This window comes from Coregonus lavaretus (genome assembly GCF_964263955.1).
Source record: "Coregonus lavaretus genome assembly, chromosome: 7".
NCBI classification, from domain to species: Eukaryota; Metazoa; Chordata; class Actinopteri; order Salmoniformes; family Salmonidae; genus Coregonus; species Coregonus lavaretus.
Window position 1 is genome coordinate 1,000,150 of NC_139994.1, and position 26,320 is coordinate 1,026,469.

Sequence of the window (26,320 nt, forward strand, 5' to 3'; positions counted from 1 at the left end):
CCGACAAATCAACTGTACATTTCGGTGTTCCTCAAGGTTCCGTTTTAGGACCACTATTGTTTTCACTATATATTTTACCTCTTGGGGATGTTATTCGAAAACATAATGTTAACTTTCACTGCTATGCGGATGACACACAGCTGTACATTTCAATGAAACATGGTGAAGCCCCAAAATTGCCCTCGCTAGAAGCCTGTGTTTCAGACATAAGGAAGTGGATGGCTGAAAACCTTTTACTTTTAAACTCGGACAAAACAGAGATGCTTGTTCTAGGTCCCAAGAAACAAAGAGATCTTCTGTTAAATCTGACAATTCATCTTGATGGTTGTAAAGTCGTCTCAAATAAAACTGTGAAGGACCTCGGCGTTACTCTTGACCCTGATCTCTCTTTTGACGAACATATCAAGACTGTTTCAAGGACAGCTTTTTTCCATCTACGTAACATTGCAAAAATCAGAAATTTTCTGTCCAAAAATGATGCAGAAAAATTAATCCATGCATTTGTTACTTCTAGGTTAGACTACTGCAATGCTCTATTTTCCGGCTACCCGGATAAAGCACTAAATAAACTTCAGTTAGTGCTAAATACGGCTGCTAGAATCCTGACTAGAACCAAGAAATTTGATCATATTACTCCAGTGCTAGCTTCCCTACACTGGCTTCCTGTTAAGGCAAGGGCTGATTTCAAGGTTTTACTGTTAACCTATAAAGCGTTACATGGGCTTGCTCCTACCTATCTTTCCGAGTTGGTCCTGCCGTACATACCAATACGTACGCTACGGTCACAAGACGCAGGCCTCCTAATTGTCCCTAGAATTTCTAAGCAAACAGCGGGAGGCAGGGCTTTCTCCTATAGATCTCCATTTTTATGGAACAGTCTGCCTACCCATGTGAGAGACGCAGACTCGGTCTCAACCTTTAAGTCTTTACTGAAGACTTATCTCTTCAGTAGGTCATATGATTGAGTGTAGTCTGGCCCAGGAGTGTGAAGGTGAACGGAAAGGCTGGAGCAACGAACAGCCCTTGCTGTCTCTGCCGGGCCGGTTCCCCTCTCCACTGGGGTTCTCTGCCTCTAACCCTGTTGCAGGGGCTGAGTCACTGGCTTGCTGGTGCTCTTTCATGCCGTCCCTGGGAGGGGTGCGTCACTTGAGTGGGTTGAGTTACTGACGTGATCTTCCTGTCTGGGTTGGCGCCCCCCCCCTTGGTTTGTGCTGTGGTGGAGACCTCTGTGGGCTATACTCGGCCTTGTCTCAGGATTGTAAGTTGGTGGTTGGGGATATCCCTCTAGTGGTGCGGGGGCTGTGCTTTGGCGGAGTGGGTGGGGTTATATCCTTCCTGTTTGGCCCTGTCCGGGGGTTTCTTCGGATGGGGCCACAGTGTCTCCGGACCGCTCCTGTCTCAGCCTCCAGTATTTATGCTGCAGTAGTTTATGTGTCGGGGGGCTGGGGTTAGTTGGTTATACCTGGAGTACTTCTCCTGTCTTATCCAGTGTCCTGTGTGAATTTAAGTATGCTCTCTCTAATTCTCTCGTTCTCTCTTTCTCTCTGAGAACCTGAGCCCTAGGACCATACGTCAGGACTACCGGGCATGATGACACCTTGCTGTCCCCAGTCCGCCTGGCCTTGCTGCTATTCCAGTTTCAACTGTTCTGCCTGCGGCTACGAAACCCCTACCTGTCCCAGACCTGCTGTTTTCAACTCTTAATGATCGGCTATGAAAAGCCAACTGAGAGACCTGAGCCCTAGGACCATACGTCGGGACTACCGGCCGTGGTGACTCCTTGCTGTCCCCAGTCCGCCTGGCCTTGCTGCTATTCCAGTTTCAACTGTTCTGCCTGCGGTTATGGAACCCCTACCTGTCCCAGACCTGCTGTTTTCAACTCTTAATGATCGGCTATGAAAAGCCAACTGAGATTTATTCCTGATTATTATTTGACCATGCTTGTCACTTATGAACATTTTTGAACATCTTGGCATGGTTCTGTTATAATCTCCACCCGGCACAGCCAGAAGAGGACTGGCCACCCCTCATAGCCTGGTTCCTCTCTAGGTTTCTTCCTAGGTTTTCGCCTTTCTAGGGAGTTTTTCCTAGCCACCGTGCTTCTACACCTGCATTACTAGCTGTTTGGGGTTTTAGGCTGGGTTTCTGTACAGCACTTCGAGATATTAGCTGATGTAAGAAGGGCTATATAAAATAAAATTGATTGATTGATTGATGTCTGCAGTCCTTAGAGATACCAGTATGTCTGCAGTCCTCTGAGATACCAGTATGTCTGCAGTCCTCTGAGATACCAGTATGTCTGCAGTCCTCTGAGATACCAGTATGTCTGCAGTCCTCTGAGATACCAGTATGTCTGCAGTCCTCTGAGATACCAGTATGTCTGCAGTCCTCTGAGATACCAGTATGTCTGCAGTCCTTAGAGATACCAGTATGTCTGCAGTCCTCTGAGATACCAGTATGTCTGCAGTCCTCTGAGATACCAGTATGTCTGCAGTCCTCTGAGATACCAGTATGTCTGCAGTCCTCTGAGATACCAGTATGTCTGCAGTCCTCTGAGATACCAGTATGTCTGCAGTCCTCTGAGATACCAGTATGTCTGCAGTCCTCTGAGATACCAGTATGTCTGCAGTCCTCTGAGATACTAGTATGTCTGCAGGCTAACATGCTTGTATATGATGATATCATAAAACATATTGAGTCATTGTGTGTGTTGTTCTCCATGCAGAGCCCAGGGCCAGTGGTGGTGGTGAGGTCTTATCTACCAGTGGTGCTCTGTCCCAGGACCAGCCCCAGGGAGGATCAGGAGGAGGTGTGGAGGCTTTGAGGCCCTCTCTAGGGGGGTTGTTCGCTGGGGGGTTCCCCACCCTCAGACCTGCTGGACAGAGAGCCTACACAGGGAAGAACGTGGGTAGGTCAGGATGACAGGATGGATATACTGTCTGTCTATCTGGTGTGTTGCTTTTCTTTCTTTCATCTCTCTCTCTCTCTCTCTCTCTCTCTCTCTCTCTCTCTCTCTCTCTCTCTCTCTCTCTCTCTCTCTGTCTCTGTCTCTGTCTCTCTCTGTCTCTCTCTGTCTCTCTCTGTCTCTCTCTGTCTCTCTCTGTCTCTCTCTGTCTCTCTCTCTCTCTCTCTCTCTCTCTCTCTCTCTCTCTCTCTCTCTCTCTCTCTCTCTCTCTCTCTCTCTCTCTTTCCACATCTGTCATAAGCAAACAAGGTTGTGTGTGTTGCAGTGTCTGTTTCTAATAGACATTGTGTGTGTGTCAGTTTCACGCTCTAGCTCATCAACGGGACTGAAGCCTCAGTGGAACCCTCCACCGACATCGTCAGACAGTGACCACACCCCCGAGCCCTCCCATAGGCCGACAGAGAGAGGAAGCCCCTCCCACCACCCTGCCCACTCAGCCTCCGCCCCTCCCTCCCCCTCTCACAGCAAACCTCCCCTGTCCATCACTGCCCCCACCATCACTCCTCCTCCCCCTCCTCCCTCCTTCCACGAGCGTCCCAGCAGCAGGCCTCCCCCCATCCCTACAGGACCTCCCCCTCCTCCCCCTACCCAAGTCACCAAGCCTACCTGGCTCCCCATCCAGCACCCTCACCCCTTACCCCAGCCCTCCACCCCTCCTCCCCCACCCCCTCCTCCCTCCACGCCCCCCTCCTCCCTCCCCAACCGGAACTCTGGTTTCTTCTACCCCCCTCCTCCCTCCCCCGTCGTCTCCTCCTCCTCCCTCCCCCCTCCTCCCTCCCCTGTCCTCTCCTCCTCCTCCTCCTCTTCCTCTGAATTGAGGTTCTCTATCCCCAGTCCCCACAGCCCTCCTCCTCCTCCACCCCTCCCCGCCTCATTCACCCCCAGCTGCCCCTCCTCTCTGCCCCCTCCATCACCCAAGATGCCCCCTGTGCCGTCCCCTGCCATGCGGCCCCCGGTGCCCCCTCTGCCCCCCTCCTACCCCTGCACTGCACCCAGTCGCCGACCACCAGCTGTGCCCAGGAGTGCAGGTATATGGGGAATCTAGAGGAGAGTGTTACATCACAGTATGAAGTCCCTCCAGGATTTCGCTGGAGGCCTCTTTTTGTACTGCGACGGGTCAGTTTTATGCGATAACGTTGAGATGATTTGACTGTTTTATACGGTGATTGGTCAAATTTGCAAGCTCTCGCATTATACGCAGGTAATTGGTGATAAGAATAAAATGCAATCGCGGAATCCTAGAGGGATTGATTACTGTGTCATGCATCTGACTGTTAATGATTCAGTGGTTTAATTGTATCAGTCCCTATGAAATACACTGTTCAATAGATTGTCTATCCTGACTTGAGTTTAGTTCCAATTACATCACATTCATCTGGCTACACAGACGAGATCATACTAACATACTGTATATACTTATTGAGTATATACTACATACTATATACTATTAGTTAATTTTAGTATACTGTAAACGAACGGTATCGTTTCAGTTGAGCGTACTAGAGCGTTGCCTGTCTACCGGAAGTTGATGCTGTTGCTATGCAACCTCTTGCTAGCTTTTTAGCATAACAGATTACTAGCTAAACATTTTACGATTTCGGGGTGTCTTCGTAAATTCAATCTGGAGCGTTTCGATCTCGGAGCGCATACTGGACGCTCTGGCCGAGGAGTAAGGTTGATCCAAGCGTTCAACGGCAGTTAAGCACCCAAGCTAACTGGCTAACATTTGGCTAGCTACTTCCAGACACAAATGCGAGAACACCTCACTCCATTTTACTTGCCTTAGCAGAGCTGGTTAGGCTGTTTTCATGTTATCCACAGCTGTGCTGCTGGCAACAATTTAATTACGCATTTTTTTTGCCAAAGTTTACTGACACCGGCCATATTCAACGGGTGTTGAGCGATCGTAAATTAATCAGTTATTCTGCCAGAATTAACAACGTCCATTGAAACGCACAACACTTAGCTAAGAATTATGTGAATAATCAAGTCAATAAACATTGGGTAGTTAGTTAGATAGCAGATAGTTCATATACTGCCTGGCAAGTTCGATGTATTAGTAGCCAACTAACGTTAGGTAGCTAGCTAACATACCGGTACATACTGCTGTAATGCTATGCGGTTCGTAAGGATAGCGTAGCTAACAAATTGTCAGCCAACATAACGTGTAGCGTAACTTATCTGAAAAGTCATTACTTTATTACATTGCTCAACATTTTCTTAACATTTGTCATAATTAGTTAAAGCGATGAATTTGTATCCGCTCTCGTCGGACTTCGGCTGCATATTTTCCACCAATTTCTTCTAATCTGAAAACGTTGTGAAGCCACGCCCATTTTCTGAAGAATTGCATTATGGCCCCTAAAAGCACGGAAATAGTGTCCACTGCTTGTATACTTCATATTTTGGCAAATTTAGTACGACATCCGGGAACTTTTGGCATACTAACTATATCCATACTATGACCAATAAGCATACTACATACTCAATTCAAGTCATAAATAGTACGGTTAGTGCGGTTAGTATGAGTATTCGAACACAGCTATAGACTACAACACTGACAGAAAACTCTCTTTGTGAGGTTTCTTGACATTGTCTGTTTTCTTTCCCAACAGGTGTGGGGAGGTCGTTGGCCCCTCCCCCTGTCCCTCCGGCCCGCTCCCCGTCCACTGAGCTGACCAACCGGATCCCTCCCCCTCATCCTCCTCCCCTCCCCCCCTCCTTAATGAGGAATGGACACAGCCCTCCTCCTCCTCTCCCCCCACCCTCCTTAATGAGGAATGGACACAGCCCTCCTCCTCCCCTCCCCCCCCCCTCCTTAATGAGGAATGGACACAGCCCTCCTCCTCCTCTCCCCCCCCCCTCCTTAATGAGGAATGGACACAGCCTAAGCCTGCATAGCCTGGGTGAGAGCCTCGAGTCCAATTCTGATTCTCCTTCTTCGTTCAATCGCTCCCTTCACTCGTTCAATTCCTCGCCAAAACTTTGGCAATCATGACAAAGTCATTTTTTCCTAGCCACTGAGCTTCTGCCTCTGCATTGCTTGCTCTTTAGGCTTTTGGGCTGGGTGTCAGCGACGCACTTTGTGACAACTGCTAAAGTAAAACGGGTTTTATAACAGTTGGTTGAAGTTGAGTGGAGATTGCTATAAATTGTGGGGGTTTAAAGTTGTAGAGTCTACATTATGAAATGTAAGTGGTTTTAATAGCAGTGCACTCTGTGCCCACTGCACGTTGTGTAACACACACTGTCTTTTCTCAGTGTGTTAACCTGTCTCATTGTTAGTGGTGTCTTTTCTCAGTGTGTTAACCTGTCTCTTTGTTAGTGGTGTCTTTTCTCAGTGTGTTAACCTGTCTCACTGTTAGTGGTGTCTTTTCTCAGTGTGTTAACCTGTCTCACTGTTAGTGGTGTCTTTTCTCAGTGTGTTAATCTGTCTCATTGTTAGTGGTGTCTTTTCTCAGTGTGTTAATCTGTCTCATTGTTAGTGGTGTCTTTTCTCCGTGTGTTAATCTGTCTCATTGTTAGTGGTGTTTTTTCTCAGTGTGTTAATCTGTCTCATTGTTAGTGGTGTCTTTTCTCAGTGTGTTAATCTGTCTCTGTGTTAGTGGTGTTTTTTCTCAGTGTGTTAATCTGTCTCTCCCTCTCTGGTCTTTCAGATGACTTTGAGTCTAAATTTCATTTCCACCCAATAGAAGATTTTCCCCCTCCAGAGGAGTTCAGGCCCTTTCCACGCATCTACCCCAGCAGAGAGAACCGAGGAGGTGGGGGCACGAAGTGTTTCCTTGTGTGTGTGTGTGTGTGTGTGTGTGTGTGTGTGTTTGTATGTTTGTACACTACCGGTCAAAAGTTTTAGAACACCTACTCATTCAAGGTTTATTTTTTATTTTTACTATTTTCTACATTGTAGAATAATAGTGAAGACATCAAAACTATGAAATAACACATATGGAATCATGTAGTAACCAAAAAAGTGTTAAACAAATCAAAATTTAAGTTATATTTGAGATTCTTCAAATAGCCACCCTTTGCCTTGATGACAGCTTTGCACACTCTTGGCATTCTCTCAACCAGCTTCACCTGGAATGCTTTTCCAACAGTCTGTGTGTGTGTGTGTGTGTGTGTGTGTATGTATGGAAATGTTTGTGTGTGTGTGTGTGTATGTATATGGAAATGTTTGTGTGTGTGTATGTATGGAAATGTTTGTGTGAGTGTGTGTGTGTGTATGGAAATGTTTCTGTGTGTGTGTGTGTGTGTGTGTGTGTGTGTGTATGGAAATGTGTGTGTGTGTGTGTGTATGGAAATGTTTCTGTGTGTGTGTGTGTGTGTGTATGGAAATGTTTCAATGTGTATGGAAATGTTTCTGTGTGTGTGTGTGTGTGTGTGTGTGTGTGTGTGTGTGTGTGTGTGTGTGTGTGTGTGTGTGTGTATGGAAATGTTTCTGTGTGTGTGTGTGTGTGTGTGTATGGAAATGTTTCTGTGTGTGTGTGTGTGTGTATGGAAATGTTTCTGTGTGTGTGTGTGTGTGTGTGTGTATGGAAATGTTTCTGTGTGTGTGTGTGTGTGTGTGTGTGTGTGTGTATGGAAATGTTTCTGTGTGTGTGTGTGTGTGTGTGTGTGTGTGTGTGTGTGTATGGAAATGTTTCTGTGTGTGTGTGTGTATGGAAATGTTTCTGTGTGTGTGTGTGTGTGTGTGTGTGTGTGTGTGTGTGTGTATGTATCAGCATGCTCTTGTCTTCATTTTTCTATTTATCTGATGTAGTTCCTTTTCTCCTTCCCCCATCCTCTCCTCTCTTCTCCCCCCAGGGATCAGGACACAGCTACGGTGATGCAGTGAGACAACACAGCCTCTTCATTCTACATTATCCTCTTCCTCTGTCCCCAGGGGCCATGCTCATGGACAGATAATTGAGACAGTGTGTATGTCTGTTTGGTGTATGTCTGTTTGGTGTGTGTGTGTTTGGTGTGTGTGTGTGTGTGGTGTGTGTGGTGTGTGTGTTGGGTGTGTTGGGTGTGTGTGATCTTGTGGCGAATACAATACTGTGTCACACCCAGTGCTGGCTATGTGACCTCCAACCTTCTCCAGTGTGGAATGTTTTGAATGTGTGTGAGAGGAGGGCTGTCCCTACAGTGTCTGTTCTCTCTCTCTCTTTCTCTCTGTCTCTCTCTCTGTCTCTCTCTCTGTCTCTCTCTCTCTCTCTCTCTCTCTCTCTCTCTGTCTCTCTCTCTCTCTCTCTGTCTCTGTCTCTGTCTCTGTCTCTGTCTCTGTCTCTCTCTCTCTCTGTGTCTCTCTGTCTCTCTGTCTCGCAGTCTCGCTCTCTCTCTATATATATATGTATACAGTACCAGTCAAAAGTTTGGACACACCTACTCATTCAAGGGTTTTTCTTAATTTTTTACTATTTTCTACATTGTAGAATAATAGTGAAGACATCAAAACTATGAAATAACACATATGGAATCATGTAGTCAGCAAAACATGTTAAACAAATCAAAATATATTTTATATTTGAGATTCTTCAAAGTAGCCACCCTTTGCCTTGATGACAGCTTTGCACACTCTTGGCATTCTCTCAACCAGCTTCCCCTGGAATGCTTTTCCAACAGTCTTGAAGGAGTTCCCACATATGCTGAGCACTTGTTGGCTGCTTTTCCTTCACTCTGCGGTCCAACTCATCCCAAACCATCTCAATTGGGTTGAGGTCGGGTGATTGTGGAGTTCAGGTCATCTGATGCAGCACTCCATTACTCTCTTTCTTTGTCAAATAGTCCTTACACAGCCTGGAGGTGTGTTGGGTCATTGTCATGTTGAAAAACAAATGTTAGTCCCACTAAGCGCAAACCAGATGGGATGGTGTATCGCTGCAGAATGCTGTGGTAGCCATGCTGGTTAAGTGTGCCTTGAATTCTAAATAAATCACTGACAGTGTCACCAGCAAAGCACCCCCACACCATCACATCTCCTCCTCCATGCTTCACGGTGGGAACCACACATGCAGAGATCATCCGTTCCCTACTCTGCATCTCACAAAGACACAGCGGTTGAAACCACAAATCTCAAATGTGGACTCATCAGACCAAAGGACAGATTTCCACCGGTCGAATGTCCATTGCTCGTGTTTCTTGGCCCAAGCAAGTCTCTTCTTCCTATTGGTGTCCTTTAGTAGTGGTTTCTTTGCAGCAATTCGACCACGAAGGCCTGATTCACGCAGTCTCCTCTGAACAGTTGATGTTGAGATGTGTCTGTTACTTCAACTCTGTGAAGCATTTATTTGGGCTGCAATTTCTGAGGCTGGTAAGTCTAATGAACTTATCCTCTGCAGCAGAGGTAACTCTGGGTCTTCCATTCCTGTGGCGGTCCTCATGAGAGCCAGTTTCATCATAGTGCTTGATGGTTTTTGCAACTGCACTTGAATAAACGTTCAAAGTTCTTGAAATTTTCCGGATTGACTGACCTTCATGTCTTAAAGTAATGATGGACTGTCGTTTCTCTTTGCTTATTTGAGCTGTTCTTGCCATAATATGGATTTGGTCTTTTACTAAATAGGGTTATCTTCTATATACCAACCCTACCTTGTCACAACACAACTGATTGGCTTAAACGTATTAAGAAGGAAAGAAATTCCACAAATTAACTTTTAACAAGGCACACCTGTTAATTGAAATGCATTACAGGTGACTACCTCATGAAGCTGGTTGAGAGAATGCCAAGATTGTGTAAAGCTGTCATCAAGGCAAAGGGTCGCTACTTTGAAGAAACTCTAACATAAAAAATATTTGGATTTGTTTAACACTTTTTTGGTTACTACATGATTCCATATGTGTTATTTCATAGTTTTGATGTCTTCACTATTATTCTACAATGTAGAAAATAGTACAAATAAAGAAAAACCCTTGAATGAGTAGGTGTGTCCAAACCTTTGACTGGTACTATATATATATATATATATATGTATATGTATATGTGTATATATATATATATATGTATATATATATGTATATGTGTCTCTCTCTATATATATATATACACTGCTCAAAAAAATAAAGGGAACACTAAAATAACACATCCTAGATCTGAATGAATGAAATAATCTTATTAAATACTTTTTTCTTTACATAGTTGAATGTGCTGACAACAAAATCACACAAAAATGATCAATGGAAATCAAATGTATCAACCCATGGAGGTCTGGATTTGGAGTCACCCTCAAAATTAAAGTGGAAAACCACACTACAGGCTGATCCAACTTTGATGTAATGTCCTTAAAACAAGTCAAAATGAGGCTCAGTAGTGTGTGTGGCCTCCACGTGCCTGTATGACCTCCCTACAACGCCTGGGCATGCTCCTGATGAGGTGGCGGATGGTCTCCTGAGGGATATCATCCCAGACCTGGACTAAAGCATCCGCCAACTCCTGGACAGTCTGTGGTGCAACGTGGCATTGGTGGATGGAGCGAGACATGATGTCCCAGATGTGCTCAATTGGATTCAGGTCTGGGGAACGGGCGGGCCAGTCCATAGTATCAATGCCTTCCTCTTGCAGGAACTGTTGACACACTCCAGCCACATGAGGTCTAGCATTGTCTTGCATTAGGAGGAACCCAGGGCCAACTGCACCAGCATATGGTCTCACAAGGGGTCTGAGGATCTCATCTCGATACCTAATGGCAGTCAGGCTACCTCTGGCGAGCACATGGAGGGCTGTGCGGCCCCCCAAAGAAATGCCACCCCACACCATGACTGACCCACCGCCAAACCTGTCATGCTGGAGGATGTTGCAGGCAGCAGAACGTTCTCCACGGCGTCTCCAGACTCTGTCACGTCTGTCACATGTGCTCAGTGTGAACCTGCTTTCATCTGTGAAGAGCACAGGGCGCCAGTGGCGAATTTGCCAATCTTGGTGTTCTCTGGCAAATGCCAAACGTCCTGCACGGTGTTGGGCTGTAAGCACAACCCCCACCTGTGGACATCGGGCCCTCATACCACCCTCATGGAGTCTGTTTCTGACCGTTTGAGCAGACACATGCACATTTGTGGCCTGCTGGAGGTCATTTTGCAGGGCTCTGGCAGTGCTCCTCCTGCTCCTCCTTGCACAAAGGCGGAGGTAGCAGTCCTGCTGCTGGGTTGTTGCCCTCCTACGGCCTCCTCCACGTCTCCTGATGTACTGGCCTGTCTCCTGGTAGCGCCTCCATGCTCTGGACACTACGCTGACAGACACAGCAAACCTTCTTGCCACAGCTCGCATTGATGTGCCATCCTGGATGAGCTGCACTACCTGAGCCACTTGTGTGGGTTGTAGACTCCTAGCTACCACTAGAGTGAAAGCACCGCCAGCATTCAAAAGTGACCAAAACATCTGTGATTTCACAGAAGTGTGATTGACTTGGAGTTACATTGTGTTGTTTAAGTGTTCCCTTAATTTTTTTGAGCAGTGTATATATATATACAGTGGGGAAAAAAAGTATTTAGTCAGCCACCAATTGTGCAAGTTCTCCCACTTAAAAAGATGAGAGAGGCCTGTACTTTTCATCATAGGTACACGTCAACTATGACAGACAAATTGAGAAAAAAAAATCCAGAAAATCACATTGTAGGATTTTTAATGAATTTATTTGCAAATTATGGTGGAAAATAAGTATTTGGTCACCTACAAACAGACCAGGACGACTGATCCGTGTAAAGGAAAGAATGAATAGGGCCATGTATCGTGAGATTTTGAGTGAAAACCTCCTTCCATCAGCAAGGGCATTGAAGATGAAACGTGGCTGGGTCTTTCAGCATGACAATGATCCCAAACACACCGCCCGGACAACGAAGGAGTGGCTTCGTAAGAAGCATTTCAAGGTCCTGGAGTGGCCTAGCCAGTCTCCAGATCTCAACCCCATAGAAAATCTTTAGAGGGAGTTGAAAAGCCGTGTTGCCCAGCGACAGCCCCAAAACATCACTGCTCTAGAGGAGATCTGCATGGAGGAATGGGCCAAAATACCAGCAACAGTGTGTGAAAACCTTGTGAAGACTTACAGAAAACGTTTGACCTGTGTCATTGCCAACAAAGGGTATATAACAAAGTATTGAGAAACTTTTGTTATTGACCAAATACTTTATTTTCCACCATAATTTGCAAATAAATTCATTAAAAATCCTACAATGTGATTTTCTGGATTTCTTTTCCTCATTTTGTCTGTCATAGTTGACGTGTACCTATGATGAAAATTACAGGCCTCTCTCATCTTTTTAAGTGGGAGAACTTGCACAATTGGTGGCTGACTAAATACTTTTTTCCCCCACTGTATATATATATATATATATATATATATATATATATACACACACAGTTGAAGTCGGAAGTTTACATACACTTAGGTTGGAGTCATTAAAAGTTTTGGCAAGTCGGTTAGGACATCTACTTTGTGCATGACACAAGTCATTTTTCCAACAATTGTTTACAGACAGATTATTTCACTTATAATTCACTGTATCACAATTCCAGTAGGTCAGAAGTTTACATACACTAAGTTGACTGTCTTTAAACAGCTTGGAAAATTCCAGAAAATGATGTCATGGCTTTAGAAGCTTCTGATAGGCTAATTGACATAATTTGAGTCAATTGGAGGTGTACCTGTGAATGTATTTCAAGTGCCTCTTTGCTTGACATCATGGGATACTCAAAAGAAATCAGCCAAGACCTCAGGAAAAAAATGTGTAGACCTCCACAAGTCTGGTTCATCCTTGGGAACAATTTCTGAAGGTACCACGTTCATCTGTACAAACAATAGTACCCAAGTATAAACACCATGGGACCACGCAGCCATCATACCGCTCAGGATGGAGACGCGTTCTGTCTCCTAGAGATGAACGTACTTTGGTGCGAAAAGTGCAAATCAATCCCAGAACAACAGCAAAGGACCTTGTGAAGATGCTGGAGGAAACAGGTACAAAAGTATCTATATCCACAGTAAAACAAGTCCTATATCAACACAACCTGAAAGGCCGCTCAGCAAGGAAGAAGCCACTGCTCCAAAACCGCCATAAAAAAGCCAGACTACGGTTTGCAACTGCACATGGGGACAAAGATCGTACTTGGAGAAATGTCCTCTGGTCTGATGAAACAAAAATAGAACTGTTTGGCCATAATGACCATTGTTATGTTTGGAGGAAAAAGGGGGTACTTGCAAGCCGAAGAACACCATCCCATCCGTGAAGCATGGGGGTGGCAGCATCATGCTGTGGGGGTGCTTTGCTTCAGGAGGGACTGGTGCACTTCACAAAATAGATGGCATCATGAGGAAGGAAAAATATGTGGATATATTGAAGCAACATCTCAAGACATCAGTCAGGAAGTTAAAGCTTGGTCGCAAATGGGTCTTCCAAATGGACAATGACCAAATGGCTTAAGGACAACAAAGTCAAGGTATTGGAGTGGCCATCACAAAGCCCTGACCTCAATCCTATAGAAAATGTGTGGGCAGAACTGAAAAAGTGTATGTGAGCAAGGAGGCCTACAAACCTGACTCAGTTACACCAGCTCTGTCAGGAGGAATGGGCCAAAATTCACCCTACTTATTGTGGGAAGCTTGTGGAAGGCTACCCGAAACGTTTGACCCAAGTTAAACAATTTAAAGGCAATGCTACCAAATACTAATTGAGTGTATGTAAACTTCTGACCCACTGGGAATGTGATGAAATAAATAAAAGCTGAAATAAGTCATTCTCTCTACTATTATTCTGACATTTCACATTCTTAAAATAAAGTCATGATCCTAACTGACCTAAGACAGGGAATTGTTACTAGGATTAAATGTCAGGAATTGTGAAAAACTGAGTTTAAATGTATTTGGCTGAGGTGTATGTAGACTTCTGACTTCAGCTGTATGTCTCTCTCTCTCTCACACACACACACACTCACCCAGCAGATCTGCAACGTATGCACACATTCTACATCTATTATTTCTCTGCTATGGGATCTCAGTTGTTTCTGCTCAAGGCAGAAAACGTGGCATCAGTTACACACAAGCAGTCCCCTATACTTTCAACACATAGATTAAAATTGAATTGCAAGTAGTACAGTGAAATGACTTTCTACGCAACCTCTAAAACCAACAATGCAGTAATTAATATCAACGTAGCACAAAAATAACACCAGGTAGAACAAAAAACACAATAAATAAAAAAATAAGAAGAGAAGTAAAGAGCTAGTGAACGAGACATTCTCAGTAGAAATATCAATGCCTCTCAAACTGTTGTGTAACAACTACTTCTCCAATGTCAGGACAATGTGGATGTATTGAAGTGTTTTCATTAGTGTTGTTTGAGTGAGCTACCGTTATCACTCCCTATATTTGGATTGTTGTGTTATACTACATTATACCTTTTTATAAATTGTATTAGCAATGTTTTTCCCTGCACTATCACCGCCCGAACTGACCAGGAAAAACTCCTGCCTGTAACTGGGGCTGAACACCTCAGGCTCTGTCAATGTACACGATCGTCAACACTAACACGTTGGTAAGCAGTGCCACCTAGTGGTTAAACGTGATAAGGTATTCTCAAGTATTACCAGTGAATAAATGTATTGTTTTGTTTGTGTGAAAAGATGGCAGTCACTTTATTGATTTCTTTCCAAAGTTCCAACACAAAATACATTATCAGCGAAAACACAGGTACCACTAAGATATTGTTATAAACTAGATCACAAATGTGTTATCCTGTGATCAATGTTTTACATTATATACCTTCTTGCAACACATTTTAATGTTGTAGATAAACAAAACTCAGGGCCCCTAAAACAGTTAAATCAATGGTTAACCAAATATTCAATAATGGTTTTATAAGCAGTTTCTATAAACAAACTTTCAAATAAACTATAACCAAAATATCACACACACACTAGCATCACAATTCACACCGCTTGTGTAATGTAAGAATTATCATATCATTTTCATGTAACCTGCAAGGCACTAGATTCAGTTTTGGACTGGGCACTTTCAGGACGTAAGACGACGTTGCCCTTTGACACTGATCTAAGGTCAGTTTCCTATGTTCTGTGCATTTGATTTGGGCAACATTAAACTGATCCTAGATCTGTGCCTAAGGGCAACTTTTACCCTGAACGGATATAGGCCTAAGTAGGGTCTCAAGTTTGACCTGACCAGGAAAAACTCTTGTTCCATAAGTATAGGGGGACTAGGTCAGAGGTTAAAGTTCATCGTGTTTGTAGGTGAACTCTCTAGAGGAGATGAAGCCGTCCTCATTCTCATCCTCCTTCTTAAAGATGTCCTCCACCATCTGCTCATGATGGGTGTCGTTGGGAGGGTAGCCATGGCGCTGAAACTCCTTCCTCAGGTACTCCTTCACCTGGGAGGGAAAGGGAGGCATGCAGTCAGAACATACAGTAAGGTGTGCGTCTGTGTGAGAGAACGAGAGAGAGAGAATCCCTTCACCTGGTGAAAAAACAGTATGTGTGTGTGACAGAGAAGAGGATCCACTTACCTGTTTGAAGTATGAGAGACAGCATAATGTTACTGTGTGTTGTTTGTTAGTGTGTGTTGTTTGTTAGTGTGTTTGTGTTCTCACCTCGTCCTTGGAGAGTTTCCAGTCATCGTTAAGGTCCATTTCCTGGAAGGACTCATGTGACCTGGGTCCGTTCCTGATCTCCATCACCTCGATGTTAAAGGTCAGGGTGCTCTCTGGTGGGATCTTACCTGAGGACAGAGCTCAGGGGTGAGGGGTCACAACATCAGAGTCATAGGTCACTGGAATGCTAGGCCGGGACTCAGTTCTAAAAGAAGGTATAGCTGAAAGCATTATGTCCGATGCCTCCCAGGACTGTGCTTTCAGCTAACCAGTAAAAGTGGACCAAGGAAAGCAGACAAGGAGAGGAAGCATGTAAGGGTGTTTTCACACTTCGTCCATTCAGACAATCTTTGAACTCAGACCCCACACAAGAGACCCCGAAGCGAACCGAACTGAGACCATCTCAATAGGTTTGTTTCCCCTGCCATAACCCCTCACACTAGACTACTGCCATAACCCCTCACACTAGACTACTGCCATAACCCCTCACACTAGACTACTGCCATAAACCCTCACACTAGACTACTGTCATAACCCCTCACACTAGACTACTGCCATAACCCCTCACACTAGACTACTGCCATAACCCCTCACACTAGACTACTGTCATAACCCCTCACACTAGACTACTGCCATAACCCCTCACACTAGACTACTGCCATAACCCCTCACACTAGACTACTGCCATAACCCCTCACACTAGACTACTGCCATAACCCCTCACACTAGACTACTGCCATAACCCCTCACACTAGACTACTGTCATAACCCCTCACACTAGACTACTGCCATAACCCCTCACACTAGACTACTGCCATAACACCTCACACTAGACTACTGCCATAACCCCTCACACTAGACTACTGCCATAACCCCTCACACTAGACTACTGCCATAACCCCTCACACTAGACTACTGCCATAACCCCTCACACTAGACTACTGCCATAACCCCTCACACTAGACTACTGCCATAACCCCTCACACTAGACTACTGTCATAACCCCTCACACTAGACTACTGCCATAACCCCTCACACTAGACTACTGCCATAACCCCTCACACTAGACTACTGTCATAACCCCTCACACTAGACTACTGCCATAACCCCTCACACTAGACTACTGCCATAACTCCTCACACTAGACTACTGCCATAACCCCTCACACTAGACTACTGCCATAACCCCTCACACTAGACTACTGCAACACGGTTTCCCCTGCCATAACCCCTCACACTAGACTACTGCCATAACCCCTCACACTAGACTACTGCCATAACCCCTCCCACTAGACTACTGCCATAACCCCTCACACTAGACTACTGCCATAACCCCTCACACTAGACTACTGCAACACTGTTTCCCCTGCCATAACCCCTCACACTAGACTACTGCCATAACCCCTCACACTAGACTACTGCCATAACCCCTCACACTAGACTACTGCCATAACCCCTCACACTAGACTACTGCCATAACCCCTCACACTAGACTACTGCCATAACCCCTCACACTAGACTACTGCCATAACCCCTCACACTAGACTACTGCCATAACCCCTCCCACTAGACTACTGCCATAACCCCTCACACTAGACTACTGCAACACTGTTTCCCCTGCCATAACCCCTCACACTAGACTACTGCCATAACCCCTCACACTAGACTACTGCCATAACCCCTCACACTAGACTACTGCCATAACCCCTCACACTAGACTACTGCAACACTGTTTCCCCTGCCATAACCCCTCACACTAGACTACTGCCATAACCCCTCACACTAGACTACTGCCATAACCCCTCACACTAGACTACTGCAACACTGTTTCCCCTGCCATAACCCCTCACACTAGACTACTGCCATAACCCCTCACACTAGACTACTGCAACACTGTTTCCCCTGCCATAACCCCTCACACTAGACTACTGCCATAACCCCTCACACTAGACTACTGCCATAACCCCTCACACTAGACTACTGCAACACGGTTTCCCCTGCCATAACCCCTCACACTAGACTACTGCCATAACCCCTCACACTAGACTACTGCCATAACCCCTCCCACTAGACTACTGCCATAACCCCTCACACTAGACTACTGCCATAACCCCTCACACTAGACTACTGCAACACGGTTTCCCCTGCCATAACCCCTCACACTAGACTACTGCCATAACCCCTCACACTAGACTACTGCCATAACCCCTCACACTAGACTACTGCAACACTGTTTCCCCTGCCATAACCCCTCACACTAGACTACTGCCATAACCCCTCACACTAGACTACTGCAACACTGTTTCCCCTGCCATAACCCCTCACACTAGACTACTGCCATAACCCCTCACACTAGACTACTGCCATAACCCCTCACACTAGACTACTGCCATAACCCCTCACACTAGACTACTGCCATAACCCCTCACACTAGACTACTGCCATAACCCCTCCCACTAGACTACTGCCATAACCCCTCCCACTAGACTACTGCCATAACCCCTCACACTAGACTACTGCAACACTGTTTCCCCTGCCATAACCCCTCACACTAGACTACTGCCATAACCCCTCACACTAGACTACTGCAACACTGTTTCCCCTGCCATAACCCCTCACACTAGACTACTGCCATAACCCCTCACACTAGACTACTGCCATAACCCCTCACACTAGACTACTGCCATAACCCCTCACACTAGACTACTGCCATAACCCCTCACACTAGACTACTGCCATAACCCCTCCCACTAGACTACTGCCATAACCCCTCCCACTAGACTACTGCCATAACCCCTCCCACTAGACTACTGCCATAACCCCTCCCACTAGACTACTGCCATAACCCCTCACACTAGACTACTGCCATAACCCCTCACACTAGACTACTGCCATAACCCCTCACACTAGACTACTGCCATAACCCCTCACACTAGACTACTGCCATAACCCCTCACACTAGACTACTGCCATAACCCCTCACACTAGACTACTGCCATATCCCCTCACACTAGACTACTGCCATAACCCCTCACACTAGACTACTGCCATAACCCCTCACACTAGACTACTGCCATAACCCCTCACACTAGACTACTGCCATAACCCCTCACACTAGACTACTGCCATATCCCCTCACACTAGACTACTGCCATAACCCCTCACACTAGACTACTGCCATATCCCCTCACACTAGACTACTGCCATAACCCCTCACACTAGACTATTGCCATAACCCCTCACACTAGACTACTGCCATAACCCCTCACACTAGACTACTGCCATAACCCCTCACACTAGACTACTGCCATAACCCCTCACACTAGACTACTGCCATATCCCCTCACACTAGACTACTGCCATAACCCCTCACACTAGACTACTGCCATAACCCCTCACACTATACTATTGCCATAACCCCTCACACTAGACTACTGCCATAACCCCTCACACTAGACTACTGCCATAACCCCTCACACTAGACTACTGCCATATCCCCTCACACTAGACTACTGCCATAACCCCTCACACTAGACTACTGCCATAACCCCTCACACTAGACTACTGCCATATCCCCTCACACTAGACTACTGCCATAACCCCTCACACTAGACTACTGCCATATCCCCTCACACTAGACTACTGCCATATCCCCTCACACTAGACTACTGCCATAACCCCTCACACTAGACTATTGCCATAACCCCTCACACTAGACTACTGCCATATCCCCTCACACTAGACTACTGCCATAACCCCTCACACTAGACTATTGCCATAACCCCTCACACTAGACTACTGCCATATCCCCTCACACTAGACTACTGCCATATCCCCTCACACTAGACTATTGCCATAACCCCTCACACTAGACTACTGCCATAACCCCTCACACTAGACTACTGCAACACCGTTTCCCCTGACATAACCCCTCACACTAGACTACTGCAACACTGTTTCCCCTGTCATAACCCCTCACACTAGACTACTGCCATAACCCCTCACACTAGACTACTGCCATAACCCCTCACACTAGACTACTGCCATAACCCCTCACACTAGACTACTGCCATAACCCCTCACACTAGACTACTGCCATAACCCCTCACACTAGACTACTGCCATAACCCCTCACACTAGACTACTGCCATAACCCCTCACACTAGACTACTGCCATAACCCCTCACACTAGACTACTGCCATAACCCCTCACACTAGACTACTGCCATAACCCCTCACACTAGACTACTGCCATAACCCCTCACACTAGACTACTGCCATAACCCCTCACACTAGACTACTGCCATATCCCCTCACACTAGACTACTGCCATAACCCCTCACACTAGACTACTGCCATAACCCCTCACACTAGACTACTGCCATAACCCCTCACACTAGACTACTGCCATAACCCCTCACACTAGACTACTGCCATATCCCCTCACACTAGACTACTGCCATAACCCCTCACACTAGACTACTGCCATATCCCCTCACACTAGACTACTGCCATAACCCCTCACACTAGACTATTGCCATAACCCCTCACACTAGACTACTGCCATAACCCCTCACACTAGACTACTGCCATAACCCCTCACACTAGACTACTGCCATAACCCCTCACACTAGACTACTGCCATAACCCCTCACACTAGACTACTGCAACACTGTTTCCCCTGTCATATCCCCTCACACTAGACTACTGCCATAACCCCTCACACTAGACTACTGCCATAACCCCTCACACTAGACTACTGCCATAACCCCTCACACTAGACTACTGCCATATCCCCTCACACTAGACTACTGCCATAACCCCTCACACTAGACTACTGCAACACTGTTTCCCCTGCCATATCCCCTCACACTAGACTACTGCCATAACCCCTCACACTACACTACTGCCATAACCCCTCACACTAGACTACTGCCATAACCCCTCACACTAGACTACTGCCATATCCCCTCACACTAGACTACTGCCATAACCCCTCACACTAGACTACTGCCACACTGTTTCCCCTGCCATATCCCCTCACACTAGACTACTGCCATAACCCCTCACACTAGACTACTGCCATAACCCCCCACACTAGACTACTGCCATAACCCCTCACACTAGACTACTGCCATAACCCCTCACACTAGACTACTGCCATAACCCCTCACACTAGACTACTGCCATAACCCCTCATACTAGACTACTGCCATAACCCCTCACACTAGACTACTGCCACACTGTTTCCCCTGCCATATCCCCTCACACTAGACTACTGCCATAACCCCTCACACTAGACTACTGCCATAACCCCTCACACTAGACTACTGCCATAACCCCTCACACTAGACTACTGCCATAACCCCTCACACTAGACTACTGCCATAACCCCTCACACTAGACTACTGCCATAACCCCTCCCACTAGACTACTGCCATAACCCCTCACACTAGACTACTGCCATAACCCCTCACACTAGACTACTGCCATAAACCCTCACTAGACTACTGCCATAACCCCTCACACTAGACTACTGCCATAACCCCTCACACTAGACTACTGCCATAACCCCTCACACTAGACTACTGCCATAACCCCTCACACTAGACTACTGCCATAACCCCTCACACTAGACTACTGCCATAACCCCTCACACTAGACTACTGCCATAACCCCTCACACTAGACTACTGCCATAACCCCTCACACTAGACTACTGCCATAACCCCTCACACTAGACTACTGCCATAACCCCTCACACTAGACTACTGCCATAACCCCTCACACTAGACTACTGCCATAACCCCTCACACTAGACTACTGCCATAACCCCTCACACTAGACTACTGCCATAACCCCTCACACTAGACTACTGCCATAACCCCTCACACTAGACTACTGCCATAACCCCTCACACTAGACTACTGCCATAACCCCTCACACTAGACTACTGCCATAACCCCTCACACTAGACTACTGCCATAACCCCTCCCACTAGACTACTGCCATAACCCCTCACACTAGACTACTGCCATAACCCCTCACACTAGACTACTGCCATAAACCCTCACTAGACTACTGCCATAACCCCTCACACTAGACTACTGCCATAACCCCTCACACTAGACTACTGCCATAACCCCTCACACTAGACTACTGCCATAACCCCTCACACTAGACTACTGCAACACGGTTTCCCCTGCCATAACCCCTCACACTAGACTACTGCCATAACCCCTCACACTAGACTACTGCCATAACCCCTCACACTAGACTACTGCCATAACCCCTCACACTAGACTACTGCCATAACCCCTCACACTAGACTACTGCCATAACCCCTCACACTAGACTACTGCCATAACCCCTCACACTAGACTACTGCCATAACCCCTCACACTAGACTACTGCCATAACCCCTCACACTAGACTACTGCCATAACCCCTCACACTAGACTACTGCCATAACCCCTCACACTAGACTACTGTCATAACCCCTCACACTAGACTACTGCCATAACCCCTCACACTAGACTACTGCCATAACCCCTCACACTAGACTACTGCCATAACCCCTCACACTAGACTACTGCCATAACCCCTCACACTAGACTACTGCCATAACCCCTCACACTAGACTACTGCCATAACCCCTCACACTAGACTATTGCCATAACCCCTCACACTAGACTACTGCCATAACCCCTCACACTAGACTACTGCCATAACCCCTCACACTAGACTACTGTCATAACCCCTCACATTGGTGCCAAAAAAAGAGAAAATATGATGATGTGCAGGTTTGCGGAAAAAACATATACTGTTTTTAATTCCGATTATTTTTTTGCAATGTGTGAACTATAGGCTAAGAGAGCTTTATTTATTCCATTGTTGGGTTTAAATAGTGTGAGAAGACAACAACATATTTGGTGAGAACCACAACATAGGGTAGGCTATAAAATCAATTCTAGCCAATAAAGAGGCAGTAACCTACATTGGGTGTACAATTTTCAACGACAGCATTATTTAAATCTGCAGTTATTCTTCTGCTATTTATTTACAGTTACAAATAATATTTACATGTTAATAGTATCTTCTGATTACAATTATTATGCCTCGTGTTTTAACTAAATGTAATCTATTAGCTCCGAAGTGTAAGTAGTTACTGTATATCTATCTAGCTGTCCGATAACGCCTTCTGATGGAATGGCTTTGTCCAGCACTTTGTAAAAACCCAGAGTGCATTGAGGGAATGTTGGAAAAATATCTTGGTTCCTTTTCTAAACATAGCAATGTGAATGCAAAGAGGACACGGACCACAAAATAGGTGAAGTGAACCGGCAAAAGAGTTGAGTCCTCCTTCAAAGGCAAGGGCAGTGTGAACACAGAGGACCGAGTTCTTTAGCTTTTTTAAATTTATTTTTTTACCCCAGAGTTCACTTTAAAGAGGACTGAGATGGGTTCTTTTAAAAGAGGACTGAGATGGGTTCTTTTAAAAGAGGACTGAGATGGGTTCTTTTAAAAGAGGACTGAGATGGGTTCTTTTAAAAGAGGACTGAGATGGGTTCTTTTAAAAGAGGACCGAGATGGGTTCTTTTAAAAGAGGACCGAGATGGGTTCTTTTAAAAGAGGACCGAGATGGGTTCTTTTAAAAGAGGACCGAGATGGGTTCTTTTAAAAGAGGACCGAGATGGGTTCTTTTAAAAGAGGACCGAGATGGGTTCTTTTAAAAGAGGACCGAGATGGGTTCTTTTAAAAGAGGACCGAGATGGGTTCTTTTAAAAGAGGACTGAGATGGGTTCTTTTAAAAGAGGACTTAGATGGGTTCTTTTAAAAGAGGACTCTATGTGAAAACACCCTGAGACTAATAAGGATGTGCCAACACTGGAACATTCTTGAAATAAAAGAAAAGTGATGTAGGCTATTAGAAGTAGGTGAGGGTTAGGTTGTGGGAGTGCTTACCAGGGCAAAGCACAGCATAGTTCACATGCGCCACGCTGGGAAGACGTCACAGAGCATTAGTTAGTAGCACAACCTTCATTCAACGTTTCTACCCTACGACGACGCCGTAGAGGAGAGAGATGAAGTTAATTAGTGCCATCTGTGTGTGTTATGTTATTATATGTACATTACAGTGGTGGTGGGTGTGAGTGAGTGAAGTGACAGTTTAGTGCAGCGGCAAGTGGCAACACCTGCCGTGCGCGTCGCCTACCTTTCCCCTCCTTGCCGTAAGCGAGGGCAGGAGGTACTATGAGGCGTCTCTTCTCTCCAGCACACATCCCCTGCAGACCCTTATCCCATCCCTTGATCGCCTCTTTAATACCCAGAGTGAACCAGACAGGCTGCTTGTCTCCCTGGGTGTAGCTGGACACACGCACAAACATGTATTTGACTGTTTAAAACTGTTTATAGGTTCAGGAAACCCTTCCTTCAATTGTTGTTTTCATAACAAACTAACCTGGAATGAAACTTTGTTCCATTTTGAAGATATCCTTCATGGTGTACCAGCAGAATGTCTCCGTACTTCGACTTGCGATGACAGAGGAAAGGTTGGTGCAGAACTGTGATTTTTACCTCGGCCTCTGGAAGTTTCCCTCCACTGACGAACACTAGCAGCGAGGTGCAAAACCAGCTCAAACAAGCCAGGAACATTTCAGAACTGATATCAGCAAAAAATTATACGTTTTGAAAAGATAGTTGTTCAAAACTTGTAGAACTTGGAACACTCACTGGAACAAGCGCGCCTGCAGTGTCAAGACGTGGCAGTGACGTTTCATCATGCAAGTTGTTGCAGGAAGTGTACGTTTGATTGGTTGTATATTTGCATATTCCCCGCCTTCATGGGAGTGGTCGTTCTAAAATTTCTTGGCTGTGCTTTTGCATGTCAGTAGAATAATGATCCTTCTTTCAAAGTATCAATGTTGAATCCTTCAAATGATTACAGACATGTGAACGATAAACAGATTAACAATACCTGGATGCATTTTGAAACTTTTATTTACTTTTTTATTTTAACTCACATTTCTCAGTTAGACAAAAAATAAACAGACCATCAACTACTCAGTTTGGCAAAAGCTGGTTGAATATAACTTCATATGGAGAGAGATGAAACAACGTGTGTTATTGAATTTGTATCATGCTGGTGCAACATTCACATACTTCATCAATGGCTACAGTTCGATATCAGATTATTTTATAAAATAGCCCATAAACACACTATAATTCACACTATGTATAATACATATTATTGCTAAAAGGCAAAGATTATTGCACACAGTCCTACTCTGCAGTAGACCAGAGCATCAACACTCCTACTCTGCAGTAGACCAGAGCATCAACAGTCCTACTCTGCAGTAGACCAGAGTATCAACACTCCTACTCTGCAGTAGACCAGAGCATCAACACTCCTACTCTGCAGTAGACCAGAGCATCAACACTCCTACTCTGCAGTAGACCAGAGCATCAACACTCCTACTCTGCAGTAGACCAGAGCATCAACACTCCTACTCTGCAGTAGACCAGAGCATCAACAGTCCTACTCTGCAGTAGACCAGAGTATCAACACTCCTACTCTGCAGTAGACCAGAGCATCAACAGTCCTACTCTGCAGTAGACCAGAGTATCAACACTCCTACTCTGCAGTAGACCAGAGCATCAACAGTCCTACTCTGCAGTAGACCAGAGCATCAACAGTCCTACTCTGCAGTAGACCAGAGTATCAACACTCCTACTCTGCAGTAGACCAGAGCATCAACAGTCCTACTCTGCAGTAGACCAGAGCATCAACAGTCCTACTCTGCAGTAGACCAGAGCATCAACAGTCCTACTCTGCAGTAGACCAGAGCATCAACAGTCCTGCTCTACAGGACACCCTACACACAAGCATCAACATGCAGCGGCAGCACACACATTTAATGTCACTTCATACATGTATAAATACAAATAGGTCCTTATCGTGAGAGGACATGTGTTCTCAATTAATTAAATAAAGATTAAATACAAGCAGAGCTATTTACACAGTCCTAATTTGCATAAATACAGTATCAAACCCTTCTTTGGAAAATGTAGGTTCTTAAATGGGTTCTTCCTCAGCTCTTAAGGTTCCTTGGAGAACTCTTGCCCGATAAAGAACCTTTGAGTTAAGTGTAGGGTTCTTGACGCGGCGTCTACGGTTCTATAGAATTCTAAAAGGTTCTTGAAATGTATGGAAGCCTGCAGATGTGTCCCTTTCATAGCACACAGCTAATTGGCCAGTCTTAACTAGTGTTGATTTTTCAGTGTAACATTTATAGTGTTGATTCAAGAGTTAAATTAACACTCATAGGTGTAAAATAACCCCAGTGTTGGTGTTAATAACCAGAGTTTAACCAAAACCACACCCATCATTATCATATTTCCCAGCATGCTCTAGTGCAGTTAAATTTTTTAAATTGTTTGTTTTTAATATCTATGTTTTAGCATGTACATTGATTCATTCATTAAATCTTATACTACTCAAATATAAATAAAATACTTTTTCTAAACTATTCCAATCTGTTACTTGGACATATGTACCGGTTACTGAAATGATTGTCCCAGTTTAGATGTTTAAGGTAGTCTCATATCTTTTTCTTCCCAACTCTGGCAGTCATTCTGAATGCAGGTGGCAGGTGAATAAAAATTCCAAATGTTGAATATCCCCTCTCTGGCAGGATTCCAATAGGATTTACACATCACTTTGCAAGCCAGCATAATGTGACTTTCAGGCCTGATGTGGCCTGTAAACCAGGAGTTTCAGACCACTG

At 45.3% G+C, this 26,320-nt stretch overlaps 2 protein-coding genes across 2 annotated transcripts in view; one reads left to right on the forward strand and one right to left on the reverse strand.

Moving 5' to 3' along the window:
* wipf3 (WAS/WASL interacting protein family member 3) overlaps positions 1 to 7,904 on the forward strand; it is a 30,524-nt gene extending 22,620 nt beyond the window's left edge. Inside the window, exons 4-8 of the mRNA XM_084166348.1 lie at positions 2,726 to 2,908; positions 3,265 to 3,993; positions 5,581 to 5,718; positions 6,622 to 6,726; positions 7,769 to 7,904. Coding sequence (XP_084022474.1) covers positions 2,726 to 2,908; positions 3,265 to 3,993; positions 5,581 to 5,718; positions 6,622 to 6,726; positions 7,769 to 7,791 — 1,178 coding nt within the window. The 3' untranslated portion in view covers positions 7,792 to 7,904. The remainder of the gene's footprint in view (positions 1 to 2,725; positions 2,909 to 3,264; positions 3,994 to 5,580; positions 5,719 to 6,621; positions 6,727 to 7,768) is intronic.
* A 6,641-nt stretch (positions 7,905 to 14,545) lies between these two features.
* Positions 14,546 to 24,318, reverse strand: LOC311132956 (peptidyl-prolyl cis-trans isomerase FKBP14-like). The gene is made up of 4 exons (XM_084166349.1): positions 23,995 to 24,318; positions 23,749 to 23,900; positions 15,536 to 15,663; positions 14,546 to 15,316 (listed from the first exon to the last, which is right to left on the reverse strand). Exons 1-4 carry the CDS (start codon positions 24,186 to 24,188, stop codon positions 15,158 to 15,160), a joined length of 633 nt encoding a protein of 210 aa, XP_084022475.1. The 5' UTR covers positions 24,189 to 24,318; the 3' UTR covers positions 14,546 to 15,157.
* Between the last annotated feature and the right edge of the window lie 2,002 nt (positions 24,319 to 26,320).